The 17,979-nt window shown below is 64.4% G+C and overlaps 1 protein-coding gene across 6 annotated transcripts in view; it reads left to right on the top strand.

Moving 5' to 3' along the window:
• SMG6 (SMG6 nonsense mediated mRNA decay factor) overlaps positions 1-17,186 on the top strand; it is a 157,527-nt gene extending 140,341 nt beyond the window's left edge. For 4 of the 6 annotated variants that reach the window (XM_075904436.2, XM_075904438.2, XM_075904440.2 and 1 more), the window contains exons 14-19: positions 220-396; positions 3,415-3,564; positions 9,215-9,368; positions 13,812-14,023; positions 14,282-14,363; positions 16,088-17,186. In XM_075904436.2, the coding sequence (XP_075760551.2) occupies positions 220-396; positions 3,415-3,564; positions 9,215-9,368; positions 13,812-14,023; positions 14,282-14,363; positions 16,088-16,218 (906 nt within the window). In that variant the 3' untranslated portion in view covers positions 16,219-17,186. The remainder of the gene's footprint in view (positions 1-219; positions 397-3,414; positions 3,565-9,214; positions 9,369-13,811; positions 14,024-14,281; positions 14,364-16,087) is intronic. The other 2 variants (XM_075904437.2, XM_075904442.2) reach the window with 1 other exon arrangement.
• The last annotated feature ends 793 nt before the right edge of the window (positions 17,187-17,979 follow it).

The raw sequence follows: 17,979 nt of genomic DNA, 5'->3' as shown, positions 1-17,979 counted from the left end.
TGTCGCTGCTCGCAGCCGCGGCTGGGCTCTGAGGGTTCCCTCTGGCCAGTGCCTGAGCGCCTCTCCTCTCCGCCTTCCCTGGGCCTGTCGCTGCTCGCAGCCGCAGCTGGGCTCTGAGGGTTCCCTCTGGCCAGTGCCTGAGCGCCTCTCCTCTCTGCCTTCCCTGGGCCTGACTGGTTTTCATTCTCTCTCCCCGATCCCCTCATCCTCACCCCGTAGGTTATTGCAGCCGACTGCAAGAGGGTCACAGTTCTGAAGTATTTCCTGGAAGCCCTTTGTGGACAAGAAGAGCCTTTGCTGGCATTCAAGGGTGGAAAATATGTGTCAGTGGCACCCGTCCCAGACGCCATGGGAAAGGAAATGGGAAGCCAAGAGGGAAAACAACTGGAAGATCAGGTACCGTGCGGGAAGAGCGCGCCTCAGCAAGGGAAGGGTCACCCCTGTGGGGCCCAGCCCCTGCTGGCCCTGCAGCTCCCGCTATTTATAGCCAGGATAGCTGCGTGTGCATTCTGCATGGCGGGGGGGGATAAAATGTTGTGCAGCCCTGGTCTCTCGAGTCTACTTTGCTCTTGCCCCTTCCTGCCAGTCCCACCCATGTGCCTGTCTTGCTCACTGCTATGAGTTCCAGATGCTGCTGCTGAGTGCTTAAAGGGGAAGCGCTTGGACACCGTGCAGCCCCGGAGCCTGGCGAGGGGGGTCAGGGGCCGGGCTCAGGCTCAGGTTTACAGGCGTGGAGCTCAGTGTGGCAGAGGCCTGAACCCCAGCCTGCAGCGCACGCACAGGAAGCGCTGACACTGCCCCCCTCCTCCCCCCGCCTCTCACATCCTGATGTGATTAAGGAATTCGCCTCTTGTTTTTCTGCCCTGGCCTGTTCCTGTAGCAGGCTCCGGGCATACAACGCCCCTGCCAGCCACGCAGCAGGGTGACTCTTGGGACATGGCATTGGGGGCTGGGCAGCCCTGGCTTTGCCCCGCCTCATGCAGACCCACACAAGAGGTAGAGTAGGGAAGAGCCCTGTACTGGGGGGGCTGCGTGGGGTTGTCCCCAGTGGAGGGCTGGCTGGAGAGTGCCCTTCGCTTCCTTCAGCCTGCCTGCGAGCCAGGCCTGGACGTGCTGGGAGCTGAGCCCCTGACCGGCAGGGACACAGGGCAGCCCCCGGCTGTGCGGAGAGGCAGCCTGAGGTCACGGCAGCAGCGGTCACAAGCTGTGGCAGTACCCCAGAGACCTAACCCTCCAGGCAATGGGAGGGATGGAGACTGACCCAGGTGGAGTCTGGTGGCCCAGTTCTGGGTCTCAGCAGGGGCATTCCTGGCAGAAGCGCTGACCACCCAGAGCTGAGCTCAGGCAGCGAGCGGTGCCCCCGCCCTGTCGGCTTGCTCAGCTGTAGGAGCCTCTGACTCCTTACGTAACCCAGGAGCTTCTGCATTTGGGTCCAAGCTGAGCCTCAAGCTGGCCAACGTGACCGTCCCCTGACCCGGGGTGAGCAGATTCCCAACCTGGGAACACACTGACCTGTGCCCTGCCCTGGGGCTCCCTGCGGTCGGGGCTGTCCTGAGAGAAGGAACTGAGTCTGGGCTCGTCTTCCTCCTTCCCAGGGCTCCGGGGCCACGGGAGGGAAGAGCTGCTCAGTGCAGGGCCAGGCCTGGGCTCAGGACAAGTGCTGAATGTGAAACGAGGAAGCTCTGCACTGCCCGGCGGGGGAGTATTCCCGGGGCTCCCTGGCAGCCTCTGCGCTCCCCGAGCTGCCCCGAGGTTACTCTCTGTCCCAGGCTGCCCCTGCGCCCTGGCCTGGGAGTAGCCCACGCGTGGCCAAGGGAATGCCCGAGGCGGCTCAGTCCCTACAGACAATGGGGCCCAACGCACAGGCCCCGACCCCATTGACCCCAGGCCAGAAGGAGCCATGGTGCTCATGCCCATCACAGGCGCAGAGCCTGGCCCCGTCACTGAGAATCCGCCAGTGCCCCAGGCTGCAGTGGAAGGTGTGGGGAGGGCCAGGGCTTGGGCTCGGGCTCCACATCGGGGTTAGCGCCCTGCAGCGCAGAGGAGCTGCCATTGCCGCCTCAGCTCCAGCACGCTGGGTAGTCCTGAGGCCCCGCCCAGCCCCCAGCACGAGCCCGGCCCACGCTTCCAGGTGTGGAGCAGCTGCAGCCTGCTGGGGAGCCAGTCAGCACTGTAAACAAGTCGACTGGTTGACTAGGGATGGGCCGTGTGCCCTGCCCTGGAGGCCAAGCCCTCTGCAGTGATTCTAGGAAGGTCCCCAGAGCCTTCGCCACCCAGCAGTGCTCCGTCTCCATGGGGTCAGCTTGGAGCGGAGGGCGGCTCTCGAGAGCAGTGTGGATCCCCAGCGAGGAGCCAGGAAGGCAGCTCTCACGTGCTGGACACGACGCTCTGGAAAGCAGGAGGGGGTGGGAACTGGCCAAAGCACTGGGCTGGCTCAGCGGCGGGTGCAGCCCTGGGCTGTGTCTGCAGGGAGCATGGGGCTGGGGCTCCGGGCTGGCTGCCCGTGTCCGGAAGGCCGAGGGCCGCGGAAGGAGCTCAGTAATGAGCTGCGAGGCCGGGCGCAGGGGGAGGCGCTCAGCCAGTTTTGCCCCAGAGAAAAGGAAGTGGCGTCTGGTCCCAGCCAGGAAAGCCCTCCCTGGAGGAAGAGCTCTGAGGGGAGAGGGCGCCTCCGCCCAACCAGGGCTGACCGAGCCCCAGGGGCCAGGAGCTGCAGCCAGACAAGTTCCGGATGGGAGTGAGGGTCGCGAGCCATTGAAACGGTTCGCCGGGGAGCTGGGATTCCCTGCACTCGGGGTGTCTAAATCCAGATTGGACTTCTCTTTCTAAAAGATCCGCTGTAGTGCGCGCAGCAAGCGCAGGCTTGGTGCATGGGCCACTGGGGGCAGGTGTGGCCTGTTACGCGGGAGGTCAGACCAGAGGGTCCAGTGGTCTCTCTAGCCTTGGACTCCAGGACTCTAGGTCTCCTTCTCTAGTGGAGTCTACTTTGGGCTTCCCGCCTTGATTCCGAGTTTTCCCTTGTCTTAGGGGAGTGCCTGGGGTCTCAGCAGCACTTGGAGCCCTTTGGCCCAGACGCGATCAGAAGCAGTCTCTGCCCCAGAGAGCTCGCACCCTAAAAGACAAGGCATTGAGGAAGGGTGGGCAAAAGGCAGCTGCAGTCTCCCATTTGCAGAGGTTAAATAACTTGTCCAGGAGCCTGCCTGAGCCTGGACTCGAACGCAGAACAGTGCTTTAACCGCACAACCCTCGCCTCTGGATTTCCTGGCCTTTCCGTGGTGTGTTTCCGAAGGCGAGTGGGGAGTTACTTTCCCTTGGTTTCCTCTTCGGTATTTCCAGGGGCGACGGGGGCCTTCGTGTGCTGGGTGGGCACTCAGTACCGCTGACTCTCCTCTTCTGCTTTGTCTGGTTTCCGGTAAGAAGGAGGATGACTTGAGGGTCGAGGCGTTTGAAGACGATTCGGAGGCTGATGCCAGTGGAGAAGAGTTTGACATCAGGGAGCTCAGAGCCAGGAAACAAGCGCTCGCCAGGAAAGTGGCTGAGCAGCAGCGACGTCAGGACAAGATTCAGGTAGGGCAGCCTCAGAGAGTGACCGCAGGCCCGGGGCAGAGGGAGCATCGTGGAACGGCCTGCTCCCTTGTACACCCGCATACACCCGCACGCTTGGCTCCCCACTGGGAGGGCAGGAGTCGGCTGTTTTCCCTGCTGTGTCTGGGGGCAGGGACCCACGGGGGGGTCACACGGGACAGTCCTGCTGCCATGGGAGTCCAAGGTAAAAGCCAACCTGTCAGAAACCTGGGAGCACCCAGGAGCAGGCCAGGCCCGACTGTCATGCGGGGTCATCCTCCGGTCAGGGATCCGCACAGCCAGACCTCGCGCTGTGCGTGTCGGGGGGCCAGAGCTGGGCTCAGCGTTTCTCCCTTGGGGGGGTCTCTGCAGTCCATTAAAGAGCCCCACGGGGAGATGCTCTGCCTGTGGCTGTAACCAAAGCATCGCTATGGCAACGCAGCCTGCATTGAGTTCCTGGCGTTTTCGCCAGAGGTACCTTGTGAGCGAGCTGGATTTGGAGCTGGGCCCTGGTGGGGAGCGCGCTGGCCCTTTAAGAGCAGCCTGCATTCATGGCTATTGGCCACTTGGCTTTCTCTGGCCCCTCTTCCTCCTCCACCCTCACAGCCCAGATGAGGATTTCTCAGCAGAGGAAAATTCTCTCTGCCCCCCTCCCCCTCACCTCCGCCCTCTCTAATGCCCAGGGCCCTTCACTTCCATAATTCTTCATTTTCCAGCCTTGAACGTAAGCCAGACACATCTGTCTGGCCAGATGCGTGAACTCTGCCGTCTGTGCCGAGGCGGTTGTAAAACAGGGCCGCTGAAGGCCCTACTGGGAGAGCGCACACATGTGTACCCTCCAGCTATTGGCGGGGGGCCCAGAACCACGGCACTGCACTTCCAACCCACCCCAAACTTGCTGGATGTTTCCCCTTTTTCTACAAACCCCTCTCCAGCGCAGGTCTGATTTGTGCGAGAGGGAGGGGCTGCCCTGTGCTAACCAGCCCGTGGCTGCTGGCAGGGAGCTGGGTCACATTATTGCTACAAGGGAGCTGGGGATTGGAGCGAGGGGCTGTAAATTACAGCAAGCGGCCTGCAGCCTCCAGGGTTGGTAAGTGGGAGGTGTCAGTAAATTCCCCACTTCCCAGCACCGTGTTCAGACACAGCAACCAGGAACTGCACATGTTCAGGGACGGCAGCGTGTGCAGAGCCCCCTCCGGCCACCAGCCCCCCTGCCAGCCCCAGGGATCGCCGCTGCACAAGGACCAGGGGGCTGCTGGAGGGTGTCCTGGGCTTCCTTTCCAGCGCGTCTCTCCAGAGCCGCTGGGGCTGGACGGCGCTCAGGCCGAGGGTGTGGGCATGTTGGGGGATGTAGCTGGGAGCCAGAGTGCACTTGGAGCCTGATTTCCAGGGGTGGAGGAGAGCTCCTGAGGGTTTGCGTGAAGTAGCTGAGCCCAGGGTTGGCCAGGCAGAGTGGAGCAGGGCCCCAGCCCTCATGCTGCAGTGGGTGCTGACCCGAGGCGAGAGCCTGAGGCAGGGAGTTGGAGGAGCAGACCGAGAGAGGCCGGGCTCCCCGGGAGTAGCCTCCCCAGCATTCGTCCTAGCTAGTGTTCCCTGCCCTGAGCAGCAGGGAGTCTGAGCCTTCTCAGGAGTGACTCCACAGCCGGGCCTGGCTTTCTCAGCTGCCCCTTTCTTCCTGCTGTCATCCCCCCTTCTGAAGCCTGCCTCCCCCTCCTGCCTCCCCACCTGTCCTGGTCTGGCAGCCCTGCCACGGTGGAAATGGCCCCCTTCGCTGCAGCCCCTGGCTTTACTGTGTCTCCTCCCAGAGCCGGGCTGCGCGGCGGCCCAGAGGCACTAAGGGACTGTCTCCATGGCAGGCAGAGCCCAGTAGCATGGCTGGGCTGCGCTGTTTGGGCGGAGGCTGTGGGGGTTGGTCCTGGAACCTGTCTGCCAGCCCAAGCCCAAAGGGCCCCCAGCAAGCCAGAGTTACTTGGCCTGGGCCCTGAGCCTTGGGCTCACGAGGGCTGCTGCAGAGTAGATGCACCCCGAGGGCCTTGCCCAGGCCCACCTAGGGAAACTGTGGCAGGGCAAGGAGCTGAGCCCCCCCCTCGCAGCCACTGAGCCAGCCTCTCTCCCTGTCCCCATGCTGGCTGGCCGGGCTGGCCCTCTGCGCAGCATTCCAGGGGCAGCCAGGGCAGCTCTGTGGAGAGGGGTTCTCCACTCCCTGCTCCGTGCACATCCCCAGATCCCTTCCCCTCCCTGCCTGCTCTGTCGCTCCGTGCGCCCTTGCCCCTCAGGCTGGGGCTGCCTTCCTGCCCCCGGCTCCTCCTCCCCCGGGGCCGCATCCGCATTCTTCCCAGCGAAACCCTCTTGCGCTTTCTGCCATCCCTGCCAGGCTCCCGTCTCCCATCGTGGCTCCCCGCCCTAGGCCGTCAGGGAAGGCCAGCCACAGCCCTGTGGCGCCCTGAGGCGCGTGCTCCAAGTTGGATGCCTGGCCATTTGCCATCACTTCCGATCCTTTGTCCCCCAGGCCAGCCCTGATGTCCAAGCCCACTGACCGCGCTGGTCTGCGCGACGCTCCCTTGAGGTAACGGGCCCTGGTCCCCTCAGCCTCTGGCACTTGAAGGAAGCGGCTCCTCCAGTTCCCGGGAGGGAGACAAGCGCGGCCCAAAGCGCCCTCCTTCCCCTGAGCAAAGGGCGCCCGCTCCCAGCTCTGACTGTCTGCTTCACAGCCCGTCCTCCGCTCTGAGTGTCATCCCCTGGGCCTGCCTTCCTGCAGCGGAGAGTCCTGGTCCGATGCCCCTTCACCCTGGCCTGGCTGCCCACTCCTCCCCTGCGCTCCCAGGCAGCAGAAGTGCTGCTGTGTTGAAACGCAGAGCCGTGCAGCTACCGTGTAACCCTCCTTCTGGTCCCGCGCGCTGCCGCAGCCCGTCACCCAGCACAAATGTGCCCCAGGCCTTTGCTCCCTCTTCGCGGGTCCCTGCAGTGCTAGTGTCAGGCAAGGTGGGACTCCCGCAGGGCGGTGGGTTCACTTCGTATCACACATTCAGCCCTGGGGCCGGGGAGCAGAGTGCAGCTCTGAAGAGACGGCAGAGCAGGGAGGTGGCTGGTGGGCTGAGGCGAACCTCGACCTCCGTCCCCTGCCAGGAGCTTTCTTGGGCACTTGTGGCCTTCTCACACTGATCCCACTGGCCAGTTTTGCTGCTCATCTCCCAGCAGGCCAGGCCCCCCTTCTCCCCTGCCTCATGTCCCCTCAGCAGTGGGCAGGGGGTGAGGGACTGGGCTGGGGCGCAGTGCGGGGGCGCCCCATCCGGGCGCACTGCAGGAGGCGGGGAGGGAAGTCTAACGCTGTGTACAGCAGCTGGGCCCCTCCCCGGCAGCCATGTTTTCTCTTGCGAAGCGCTGGCTGCTGCTGGATTCCCAGCCTCCCCGCCCCTTGGCCAAGCACTTGGTCCTCTGTCCTTTGTGCCACTGCTGTGCGCTGGGAGCGGTCAGGTTTCCTGAACTGCTGAAAACATCCCACCTGAACCATAACAGGCTCTTCCTCTGGATGCTGCTATTGTTTTGCTGGACATTACAGAAGCAGCTTAACTGGGCAGCCAATTCTGACATGTCTTCCCAAAATAGCCTCACTCCTGTCCCTTCCGTGCACACGCAGCGGCCGCCCCCTTAAGATGCAGCCGCTCCTTTGTGGCAGCAGCGTGAGTAACTTTCTAAATATAGCCCCGGCCCATTCACGCTCTCCATGGAGGAACAATGCGGCGGGCGCACACGCGCTGACACGCACCTGCCTGGGAGCGGGTGCCTGCTGGCTGCGGAAGCCGCACACCCTCCCACGGCGGCTCCACGGCGGCGGCCCCAGCTCGCTACCAGGCCCGGGGCACGTTTACTGCTGAGGAAGACGCTGCCGACAAACCTTGGAACTAGGAAGCCCTCAAGCAGAGCCCAGCGACAGGCATTGTTCTCCGTCCCTGGAAAATCCGCCTGCTGTCCCCGCGGAGCAGACAAGGCCCGCGTGGGCAGGCGCCTGGGCAGAGCAGGAATAGCGGCGGCGACCTGGCCGGAGCAGGGGGCTGGTGCTGCTAGCAGGCCCTCGGGCAGTGGCGTGCCACCTCCGCTCTGCTCTGCACGCTCTCATCGCTTCCTGGGGCCTCCCCCCAGGCCTGCAGAGCAGTGCAAGCCGGCCCCTGAGTCTGCACTGTATGATGGGCACTGCCCAGCCGGGGCCCTCCTGGACAGTCTGCACCATGGTGCTGCATGTAGCTGGCTCCCTTTCCAAGCTGGAGCCACTGGCCAGTCCCCAGGGGCTTCCAGCTGATGCAGATATGGAGGGGACTGGGCTGCCAGTGTATTCAGAGGTGCCTCATCTCTGCCCCACCAAGGGCAGCTTGAAAGGTCACCCCCCAGCAACCCTGGGCGAGTGGGCTGTGTGCTGGGAGGAGGTATCCCACCGGGGCGGAGCGCAGGGCAGAACCTGCGGCTCCAGGCCATGTGCTGGCAGAGGACATGGAGGGCTGCTTGGGCTGCTTCTGCCCTCCTTCAAGACAGCTCGCCTGGCATGGAAGTGACCCTCTGTGCTCACTGCCCCTTGACCCAAGAGCTTGGGGGGAGCCAGGGCCCCAGCGTCTCTTTCAGCACCAGCTGTGACTCTGGCCCTTCGCGGCATCCCAGGGCTTCATGCGCCACCCAAGTGGGGAAGGGTCATTGTCCCCAGTCGAGTGAGGGGAAACTGAGGCCCAGAGAGAGGACTTGGTTTCAAGGCACATGTGCACAGAATAGAAGCCCAGGACCCTACTCCCCGCCCGCTTCACTTCCTCGTGACCATGATGCAGGCTCCCGTGTGCTCAGTACCAGCTGAAGAGTTAATCAGAGGCAATGCCTCCAGCTCTGCACACAGACTCTTCCATCTTTGGCCCAGAGCCAGCGAGAATCCAGGCCACTCCCCCCATGCCCCTTGGCCAGAGGCTTCTGCAGCCTTTTACTCGCACAAACAAAAATAAATCTTGCTGCGGCCTCTGAACTCTGCAAAGGCGAGTTTCCCTCTGGCTCCCTGAGCGTCTTGGAGCTGCAAGAGGGGACTTGGCACATTCCCCACCGACCTCGCTCTTTCCCTCCCTGCGCATCCTGTGTCCTTCTCTCACCGGGCGGCCCAGGGAGCGGGATGGGACGTGACGACCAGCACAGGCACTGCTCACAGCTGCCAGGAGTCTGAGGGGTACCATCTGGAGAGCTGGGAGGCAAACGCCACACACCAGGGGCACGCATGTGGCACGGTCACAGAGCCCCACGCGCCATCACGTGACTGGCATCACTGTGACCCTGTGTGTTCAGACAGCCTGCCACTGAACCCTGAAACCCGCTCCCCGGGGGGCTGCCCTGCCACCTGCACTTAGCCCGTCAGCGCTGTGCCCTGGCCAAAGGGCATGTTACCAGCCAGCGCCTGGGCCTGGCACTGCTCTGAGTTCTGATGGGGATTCCACAATGACATCCAGGGGAGCTAGCAAGAGCTGCCATAGCGCAGCACAGCACAGCTCATCCCTTCCTGCATGGCCCTGCCCGCCTCTTGGGGGGCTCGGCATTAACTGAGAACCACCCGACTCTTCTGTGGCTAAATGTGCTTGCCCCAGGCCATGGGGGGCAGGCCTTGCTCAGGCTCCGCTCTGGCCTCTTACAGGCCGTGCTGAAGGATCAGAGCCAGATGCGACAGATGGAGCTGGAGATCCGACCTGTCTTCCTGGTGCCAGACACCAACGGCTTCATCGACCACCTGAACAGCCTGAAGAAGCTGCTGGAGGGGCGGAAATTCATCCTCGTGGTGCCCCTGATTGGTGAGTAAGACCAGAGCTGCCCTTCCAGCAGGAGGGCCCAGTGTCCCGTGTGGAGTCCTAGCAGGCTGGCCCCTCTGTGGGCTGGCCCCACGGTTCTGTGTGGCCTGTGCGGTGCTCTGGCCAGCCCGTTCAGTTCTTGCCATTGGGATGAGATGGGATTCAGCCGGTGGAGCCCAGACCTGGGCAGGGGAGCATGATTCCCACAGGCACTTCAGCAGGTCCCATGCAGACACCGCGCTGGCCCCGTCACTGGTGGCTCCCTTTGCCCATGGCCTGCCTCCTGGGTGGACGCCCCTCTCCCAGGGGTGCCAGGACACCAGCCCGTGGGAGGCAGAAGGATTTGCAGGGAACAGGGTGGGGGATTGTCAAACAATGCAAGCAGACAGCTTAGCCTGGCGGAGCTGGGGCTTAGGCAGCCAGAGTACATGGCCAGCCTGTGTCCTAGGGAAGCCCAGCCCTTCTTTTTCTCCTTATAAAGCTTGCAGTAAAAGCCAAGCTGGTTCCCGTTATTGGTAAACACGCGGCCTGGCAGATAACGGCTGTGCTGCTGGGTGGTCTCCCAGGGCGGGAGGGCTGCCTCAGCTCCGACTGCTCATGGGTGCGAGTGTTGTTCCGCTGCCCCGGTCCGCTCCAGCCTGCAGCCCGCACAAAGGAGCTGGACAGAGCTAAGTGTCTCCAGGCCAGTGCCCCAGAGTGCCGCTTCTGTCCCTGCCCGAGTCCCCAGCCTGGGGCCCTGGCTTCCCGTGGCCGGGGACTGTGCCCAGGACGGGGGGTCGCCTGTTGCCAGCTTGTGGACAGGGACGCCAGCAGCCGTGTGAGACGGCCTTTGGCACAGAGCACTGGGGAATGGGGAGACACCCGGTGTCCCTGCAGGCCCTGGGCAGCAGTGTGATCCAGGGGCTTGCTGCACAGCTCCAGCTCTGTTGCCCAGGAGATGCTGGGCTCTTCCACGGAGGCCAGCAGGCCTGTCCGGGGAGGGATCCAGGACCTGGCTGCCCAGCTTGGCAGAGGTCCCGCGGTGCGCCAGCGCTTTGGGAGCAAAGGGCAGGAAGCTGGCAGCCCCGGGGGCGGGCATGCCAGCCACGCTAGCGGCACCTGCAAAGCCGACGCCTCCCTGCTGCTGCTGCGTGGTTTCACTGAAGCTGCATAACCCCGAGCCCCAGCTAGAAGGCTAGAGACCCTGGGTCCCTTTCCCCCCCAAGCTTCAGCCAGGGCCCAGCTCAATCCCTGGGGCTCTAGGCTGCTGTGTGCACTGCTTGGCCCCAAAGAAGCAGCTTGAGCCAGGAGTTTGTGGATTCTAATCCTGGCTCTGACATCCCTTGCCCATTTGTGCCTCAGTTTCCCCATGTTGGTAGGCGTGATAGGGCCTCGTCCTCATGGGGCTGTCAGATCTCCTTCCTGGCTAGTAGTAAAGCATGCTGAAGCAATGAGCCTGGCTGTGCTGGACCATCCGCTAGCTGAGGGAAGGCCCCAGAGTTAATGAGATCTGTCCCCTGCAGTCAGCGTGAACCCTTGGCTGGAGGAGCCGAGCGGGCCCCAGGCGTGTGGCAGGAGCAGGGCACCCCCCCAGCAGCAGAGGTGCTCAGCTTGCAGGCCGCACCAAACCCCGCACCACCGGGACGCAACAAGGGGTTAAGAGTGTCGCTTTCCATTTGCTTTGCTTCTCTTGCTCTTTAACCTGCTCTGTGCTCCTTCAGCCTGAGCCTGCCATTGAGACGCTAGGCCTGGTGCAGCAGCACAAACAAGGCTCCCCTTTGAAGCCTGTTTGGGTTGGAAGCAGGAAGGCGGATTTCGGGCTGGAATACCAGCTTTTCCTGTTGGATGTTCCGTTTTTGCACCACTCCCCCCCAGCCTCAGCCGTGCAGTGTGTGGAAACGGCAGCCGTGGGCCTCGGGAGTCAGGGATGAGTGAGGAGTGAAGCTGCCCGACGTAGCTTTCGTTCAAATGCCCAGACAGTGAGTGCCAGCCTCCCCCTGGAACAGAGCAATCACACAGCTCCCTGTGCAGTGATTCACAGCACTGGGGTGAGGCCTCAGGCCCCCAACGCTCTCCCAGGCCCCCAAGGAATGCATATTTCCCACTTGATCTCAGGGCTTTGGCTTGGCGCTTGGAAAGAATCTTCAGAAATTAAGCTGTGTCTGAAACCCAGACTGCGCACGGGGCCTTGCTCACTCCCTCCCTCCCGCGCACGGGCTTGTTCGCTCGTGTGCAGACAGCGATCACCCCCCGACTGCGCACGGGGCCTCGCTCACTCCCTCCCTCCCGCGCACGGGCTTGTTCGCTCGTGTGCGGACAGCGATCACCCCCCGACTGCGCACGGGGCCTCGCTCACTCCCTCCCTCCCACGCACAGGCTTGTTCACTCGTGTGCGGACAGCGATCACCCCCCGACTGCGCACGGGGCCTCACTCCCTCCCTCCCTCCCGCGCACGGGCTTGTTCGCTCGTGTGCGGACAGCGATCACCCCCCCCCGACTGCGCACGGGGCCTTGCTCACTCCCTCCCTCCCGCGCACGGGCTTGTTCGCTCGTGTGCGGACAGCGATCACCCCCCGACTGCGCACGGGGCCTCACTCGCTCCCTCCCTCCCGCGCACGGGCTTGTTCGCTCGTGTGCAGACAGCGATCACCCCCCGACTGCGCACGGGGCCTCGCTCCCTCCCTCCCTCCCGCGCACGGGCTTGTTCGCTCGTGTGCGGACAGCGATCACCCCCCCCGACTGCGCACGGGGCCTTGCTCACTCCCTCCCTCCCGCGCACGGGCTTGTTCGCTCGTGTGCGGACAGCGATCACCCCCCGACTGCGCACGGGGCCTCGCTCACTCCCTCCCTCCCGCGCACGGGCTTGTTCGCTCGTGTGCAGACAGCGATCACCCCCCGACTGCGCACGGGGCCTCACTCCCTCCCTCCCTCCCGCGCACGGGCTTGTTCGCTCGTGTGCGGACAGCGATCACCCCCCCGACTGCGCACGGGGCCTTGCTCGCTCCCTCCCTCCCCCCGACTGCGCACGGGGCCTTGCTCGCTCCCTCCCTCCCGCGCACGGGCTTGTTCACTCGTGTGCGGACAGAGATCACCCCCCGACTGCGCACGGGGCCTCACTCGCTCCCTCCCTCCCGCGCACGGGCTTGTTCGCTCGTGTGCGGACAGCGATCACCCCCCGACTGCGCATGGGGCCTCGCTCCCTCCCTCCCTCCCGCGCACGGGCTTGTTCACTCGTGTGCGGACAGCGATCACCCCCCCGACTGCGCACGGGGCCTTGCTCGCTCCCTCCCTCCCGCGCACGGGCTTGTTCGCTCGTGTGCGGACAGCGATCACCCCCCGACTGCGCACGGGGCCTCGCTCCCTCCCTCCCTCCCGCGCACGGGCTTGTTCGCTCGTGTGCGGACAGCGATCACCCCCCGACTGCGCACGGGGCCTCGCTCCCTCCCTCCCTCCCGCGCACGGGCTTGTTCGCTCGTGTGCAGACAGCGATCACCCCCCGACTGCGCACGGGGCCTCGCTCGCTCCCTCCCTCCCGCGCACGGGCTTGTTCGCTCGTGTGCAGACAGCGATCACCCCCCGACTGTGCACGGGGCCTCGCTCACACGTGTGCACAGACAGTGCTCACCCACTTGCCTATCCATGCCCACTGTCTCTTGCACACGGGCGGTTTTGGGCAGGCAGCAGAGCCTCCTGGGGTGTCTCCCAATGAGGTGCTGAGGGCCAGGGCTCCCAGTGGACACGGGCGCTGGAGAGGCTGGGGTTTCCACAACGGGCTCTAGGACTTAATCCTCAGCCAAGCAAAATGAGCAGCAGCCGAGGAGTCAGCCTGCTCCAGGGTGGGGCCCTGCGTGCCAGGAGGGCAGATGGAATCCCTGCCCCTCCACCAGGCTCAGGGCACCGGCGAAACCCCTCTGTCCCGCAGGCTGGGTGCCAGGGGCCGTGCATCTCCCTCCTTCAGCCACACCCCACGTGGCTGCACGTGTCGCCCAGAGCCACCTGGCACCCCACCTCCTCCCGGAGCCGCGGGGCAGGGGGACCTGCGGCAGCAGTTCTGCAGGCTGTAGGGAAGGGGCCAGGCTCATGCTTAGCCTGGTGCAGCCGTTCGTTGCTGTAGCCTGGAGGCAGAGATGGGACTGCGTGGCCCGGAGCTTCCTCCCGCACTGCCTGGGTGTGGTGTGGTCCGTGGCAGAAGCAGCTGGAGACCCCAGGGGTCCAGCCTCACTGGGGGGTGCTGGGCGCACTGACGAGCACACAGTCCAATGGGCAAGACGGAAGCGGGGCGGGGAAAGCAGCAGCATTTCCCATTTCCCAGGTGGGCAGGTGACCTGCCCAGGGTCACCTGCAGATTGTGGCAGAGCCAGGAGTTGCGCCTGAGTCTCGGCCCAGTGCCCTCTCCCAGCCTTGGGCGGGTCTGTGCCAGGCTCTGGCTGCCTGTACCCAAGGCCCCTCTGCCCTTCTTTCTCCAAGTGATCAATGAGCTGGATGGCCTGGCCAAGGGCCCGGAAGTGGAGCACCGGGCCGGGGGCCACACCCGCTTGCTGCAGGAGAAAGCCCGGAGAGCCATCGAGTTCCTGGAGCAGCGCTTCGAGAGCCGCGACAGCTGCATGCGGGCTCTGACGAGCCGAGGCAACGAGCTCGAGTCCATCTCCTTCCGCAGCGAGGACACCACCGGCCAGCAGGTAACGGGAGGCGCGGCCGGAGGAGGCTTGCAGCGTGGGCAGATCAAGCGCTGGAGCTGGGCACGTGGCCAGAGCGCATCCCAGAGCTGGGCGGCAGCTCTCCCTTCCGCTGGCCACCCGCGTAGGGGAGAGGAGCCTTCTGCTTGCGGGCTCTGCACGTCCTCCATGCCACCCGCCCCAGGCTGGGTGTGCTGGGAGCTGCCCCCAAGCGCTGCAGACCGGCTTTGCTGACATGGGTTGCGTTGTCCTTCCTTCCAGGGCAGCAACGACGACCTGATTCTGTCCTGCTGTCTCCATTACTGCAATGACAAGGCCAAGGACTTCATGCCCACCAACAAAGGTACAGGGGCAGCGGCTCCGGAGGGGCGAGAGCCCCACCCACCGGCACGAACTGTGCCAGACACTCCAGGGGTGGACCCCAGTGCTCCTTGCCCCCGCGCGCGCCAGAGTCTCACGCCGTGAGGCCACTTGGCACCACGGCCCCAGGCTCTCGGCCGCCAGGTGTGCAGGAGCAGCCAGTGCACAACCCCGGAGGAGCCATCGCCAAGGTTAGCCCGGCTGCCTCCTGTGGGAGAGGTGGAGTTACGGCTGCACGGGCAGAGTCCTTCCGTCTCTAGCTAGCGGCGCACCTCAGTGCCGTTGGGGAGCGGCTCGGGGCTGTCTTCCCTCTGCACAGCAATGCCCTCCCCTCGGCTTGCCCGCCAGGCCCTCGCCCCGGACAGCGCTTTGCAAGGGCTGCTGGGACAGGCATGACATCAGCAGCTGCCCAAGAAATCAGCGGGCGTTTGTCAGTGCAAATTCTTAGCAGCTTAACTTGTCAGATTCGCAGAGAAACCGTCACCCAATGTTTATGCATAAATGATGCTGAATTTTCAAATCATGTGGATTATGGTGGATGGGGCCTGACAAGCTGACAGCCTCTGGTTTGTAACAAGGAGCCACGTCAGCAGGCTCGGCACAGTGGATGTTTATTGTTACACATTTCTCAGTGTCCGCGCAAAACCTCCTGATCCTGCTGCCAACAGATCCCCGGGGCCAGTGCATCAGGTCCCAGGATGGCCTCCCACTGGCCCATCTCTCCCAACCCAGCAGATCCCAGGGACCCACCCCTTACAACCCACCGGGTGCCCAGACACCTTCCTGTGAGTCTGCCCCTCCCAGTGCATCAGGCCCTGGGCCCATGGTGCACGTGGTGGGCTTCCAGGGACTTGGGTGTTCTCTCCGGCCCCGGTTCAGAGGCGCTGTTCTTGCGGTGTGCCTAGGACCAGAGCTCTGCTCAGAGGATCCAGCGCCTTCCATCCACCCTGCTCAGTTCCCCAGCTAGCCCAGCCCCAGAGCAGCTCAGCCGTCTTGTGGGCAAGACCATGTCAGTCATTTGGCGGGGTCCAGCTCTTCCTGTCTAGCCCAGCAAAGCCCTAATGTTTGTGGTCCTGCAAAGGCAAAGTGGCTCCCAGAATAAGGCTTGGTGTTAGATCTTCCAGTGAGCACCCGCTTCCTGCTGGAGCGTACATCAAAGGCTGCAAGCCTGCTCTGCTGCGCCAGCAAGAGCATGGCCTGACCTGGGCTTCCTGCGTCAACGTCCCCCGGCCTGGGGCCTGCTGGACACACGTTAGGGCTCCGTGCGCAGGTCAGATCTGCCCTGTGATTGGGGGCTGGCTCTGATTGGCGTCAGGGTCAATATGCAGAAGTCATGAGGCTCCATCAGAAATTATCTGCCATCGCTCCAGTGAAGTCTCTGCTCAGGAGTCAGGGTGTGGCATGGCAGCCTTGGCCGGACCCCACAGGTTGCAGGTGGCGGCATGTCCTGTCCATGGGGAGCCCTTGCTGGTTGCAGTCAGTACATAAGGCTTCCTGCCCTGGGTGGAATTCCCTCAGCAACTAGCAGAGCGCACTGCTGGGGCCATGCAGGTGCCAGGGCTCGGGGCGGGGGGCAGTATGAAGGAAGGAACCAGGCTGAGTGGGAGAAGCAGAGCCAGCCCGGGCAGCACCAGGTGGCCGCATGGCCGGCATGCTGACTGTGCAGCTCTGGCAGGGCTTCTGCTCAGCCGTGTCACTCTCTTCCAGACGACCCGATTCGTCTGCTCCGAGAGGTGGTGCTGCTCACGGACGATCGGAACCTGCGTGTCAAGGCGCTGACCCGCAACGTGCCGGTGCGCGACATTCCCACCTTCCTGAAGTGGGCCCAGGAGGGCTGAGCCAGGCGCCTGGGGAGACGTCCCTGCTGAGTGATGCAGCGTGGTGCTGGTGGGAGACCGGCTTCCAAGGCAGCCCTGCCCCACCGCCACTGCCTCCCGCCCCACCAGTGACCAATAAACACCACATCTTCACCCCAGCCCCAACTGGCCGTGCTGCAAAGGCAGGTCCCTGCTGTGGACGGGTCGTGCGGCGCTGGGCCCGCAGGCTCCCATGGCCTGTGGGAAGAGGGGGCAGAGGAGCAGGCGGGGGCTGGTCCCTGGGGGAAGCTCTGGGCAGCCTGGATTGGAGCGCGCCCATGGGCGGTCAGTGCTCCTGCTGGACTTGTGCTCTGGGCAGGGTGCCGTGTGTCTGGCCCCTGGCTACGCAAAGGGGGTCCCTGCTATTGTGGCAAATCCTGCTGGCAGGGGCTCAGCCAGAAGTTTCCAGAGGGGCTGGCTGTGCCCCCAGGACACTGTGAACTTGGGGAGCAGGCTGCCCTGCTCTCCCGCCATGTCACTCCCCCTCGGTTCCTTCCTCTGCCCACGGTGCTGGCAGCTCGGGTGAGTGCCCTTCCCTTGATCCAGCGTGGCCCCAGGGCTGGGGCAGGACCAGCCCAGCAAGTCCAGCGCTGGAGCCTGGCCGGACGCTGGGCTCCATGACCAGCCTGGGGAAGCAGCACCTCAAGCAGGTGGCCAATTTGCTTGGGATCCGTGGCATGGCTGGCACCACTGTTCTTTGGTTGCTTGTCCCTGAGCCCCCTGCCCTGTTCTGCCCCACGTGCTCCCCTGAATTCCCTTCTCTGCTCCCCTGCCCCTTATACCTCCTGAGCCTCTGCCCCACAACTCCCCTAACCCCCCCATTCTGCTGCCCTCCCCACTCTGCCCCCCAGATGCACACCCTTAGGTCCTGCCCCCCACACTCTGCCTCTTGTCATGCTTGTAACGTGCTCTCAAGGCTTTGACATTACAATAAAACTCTCCGTTGAGTCGCCCGGGCTCCTGCCAGGCCGTGCTTGGGGGGGGTGAATTGTTACTGGGGCAGGAGGGGCTGGGCTGGGCAACGGGTCCCAGGGCTCTGACTCCAGTGCCAATGGCTATTGCCCAGTTCCCCTACCCCGCCTTGTGCCTCCCTGAGCTCACCCGGAGCAGCAAGGGGCCCACGGCCCCGGGGCAGTTCAGGCTGTACAGCCCAGAGGCCCTCGCAGCAGCGGCTGAGCTGTGTCCTCCCAGCTCCCAAGCAAGGCCAGGGAGCTCTGGGGACAGGCAGGTACCCAGCACTGTCAGGGAGGCGCGCTGTTGCCCTCTCTAGGGACTGCGCTGTACTCCCAGGGAGCAGTGGCTGGAGGCAGCCGGCTGCGCAGTTTGCCAGCGAGACTGGTGGGGGCAGGCCCGTGGAACAAGGGCAGAGCTGCTCAGCCCACTCAGCACGGGCAGGCCAGGTGCTGTGCCCCAGGACCGTCGGTGTGGGGCTCAGGCCCAGCCCTGCCGTGCCGTGCCGTGCCGTGCAGCAATGCCAGCCAGGTGCTGTGCCCCAGGACCGTCGGCGTGGGGCTCAGGGCCGGCCCCGCCCTGCCGTGCCGTGCAGCAATGCCAGCCAGGTGCTGTGCCCCAGGACCGTCGGCGTGGGGCTCAGGCCCAGCCCTGCCATGCAGCAATGCCAGCCAGGTGCTGTGCCCCAGGACCGTCGGCGTGGGGCTCAGGCCCAGCCCTGCCGTGCCGTGCAGCAATGCCAGCCAGGTGCTGTGCCCCAGGCCCGTCGGTGTGGGGCTCAGGCCCAGCCCT

This window comes from Pelodiscus sinensis, chromosome 21 (assembly GCF_052426305.1).
Source record: "Pelodiscus sinensis isolate ZL-2025 chromosome 21, ASM5242630v1, whole genome shotgun sequence".
NCBI lineage: Eukaryota > Metazoa > Chordata > Testudines > Trionychidae > Pelodiscus > Pelodiscus sinensis.
Note: the sequence above shows the minus strand (reverse complement) of the source record. Positions and strands in the feature narration are given on the sequence as shown.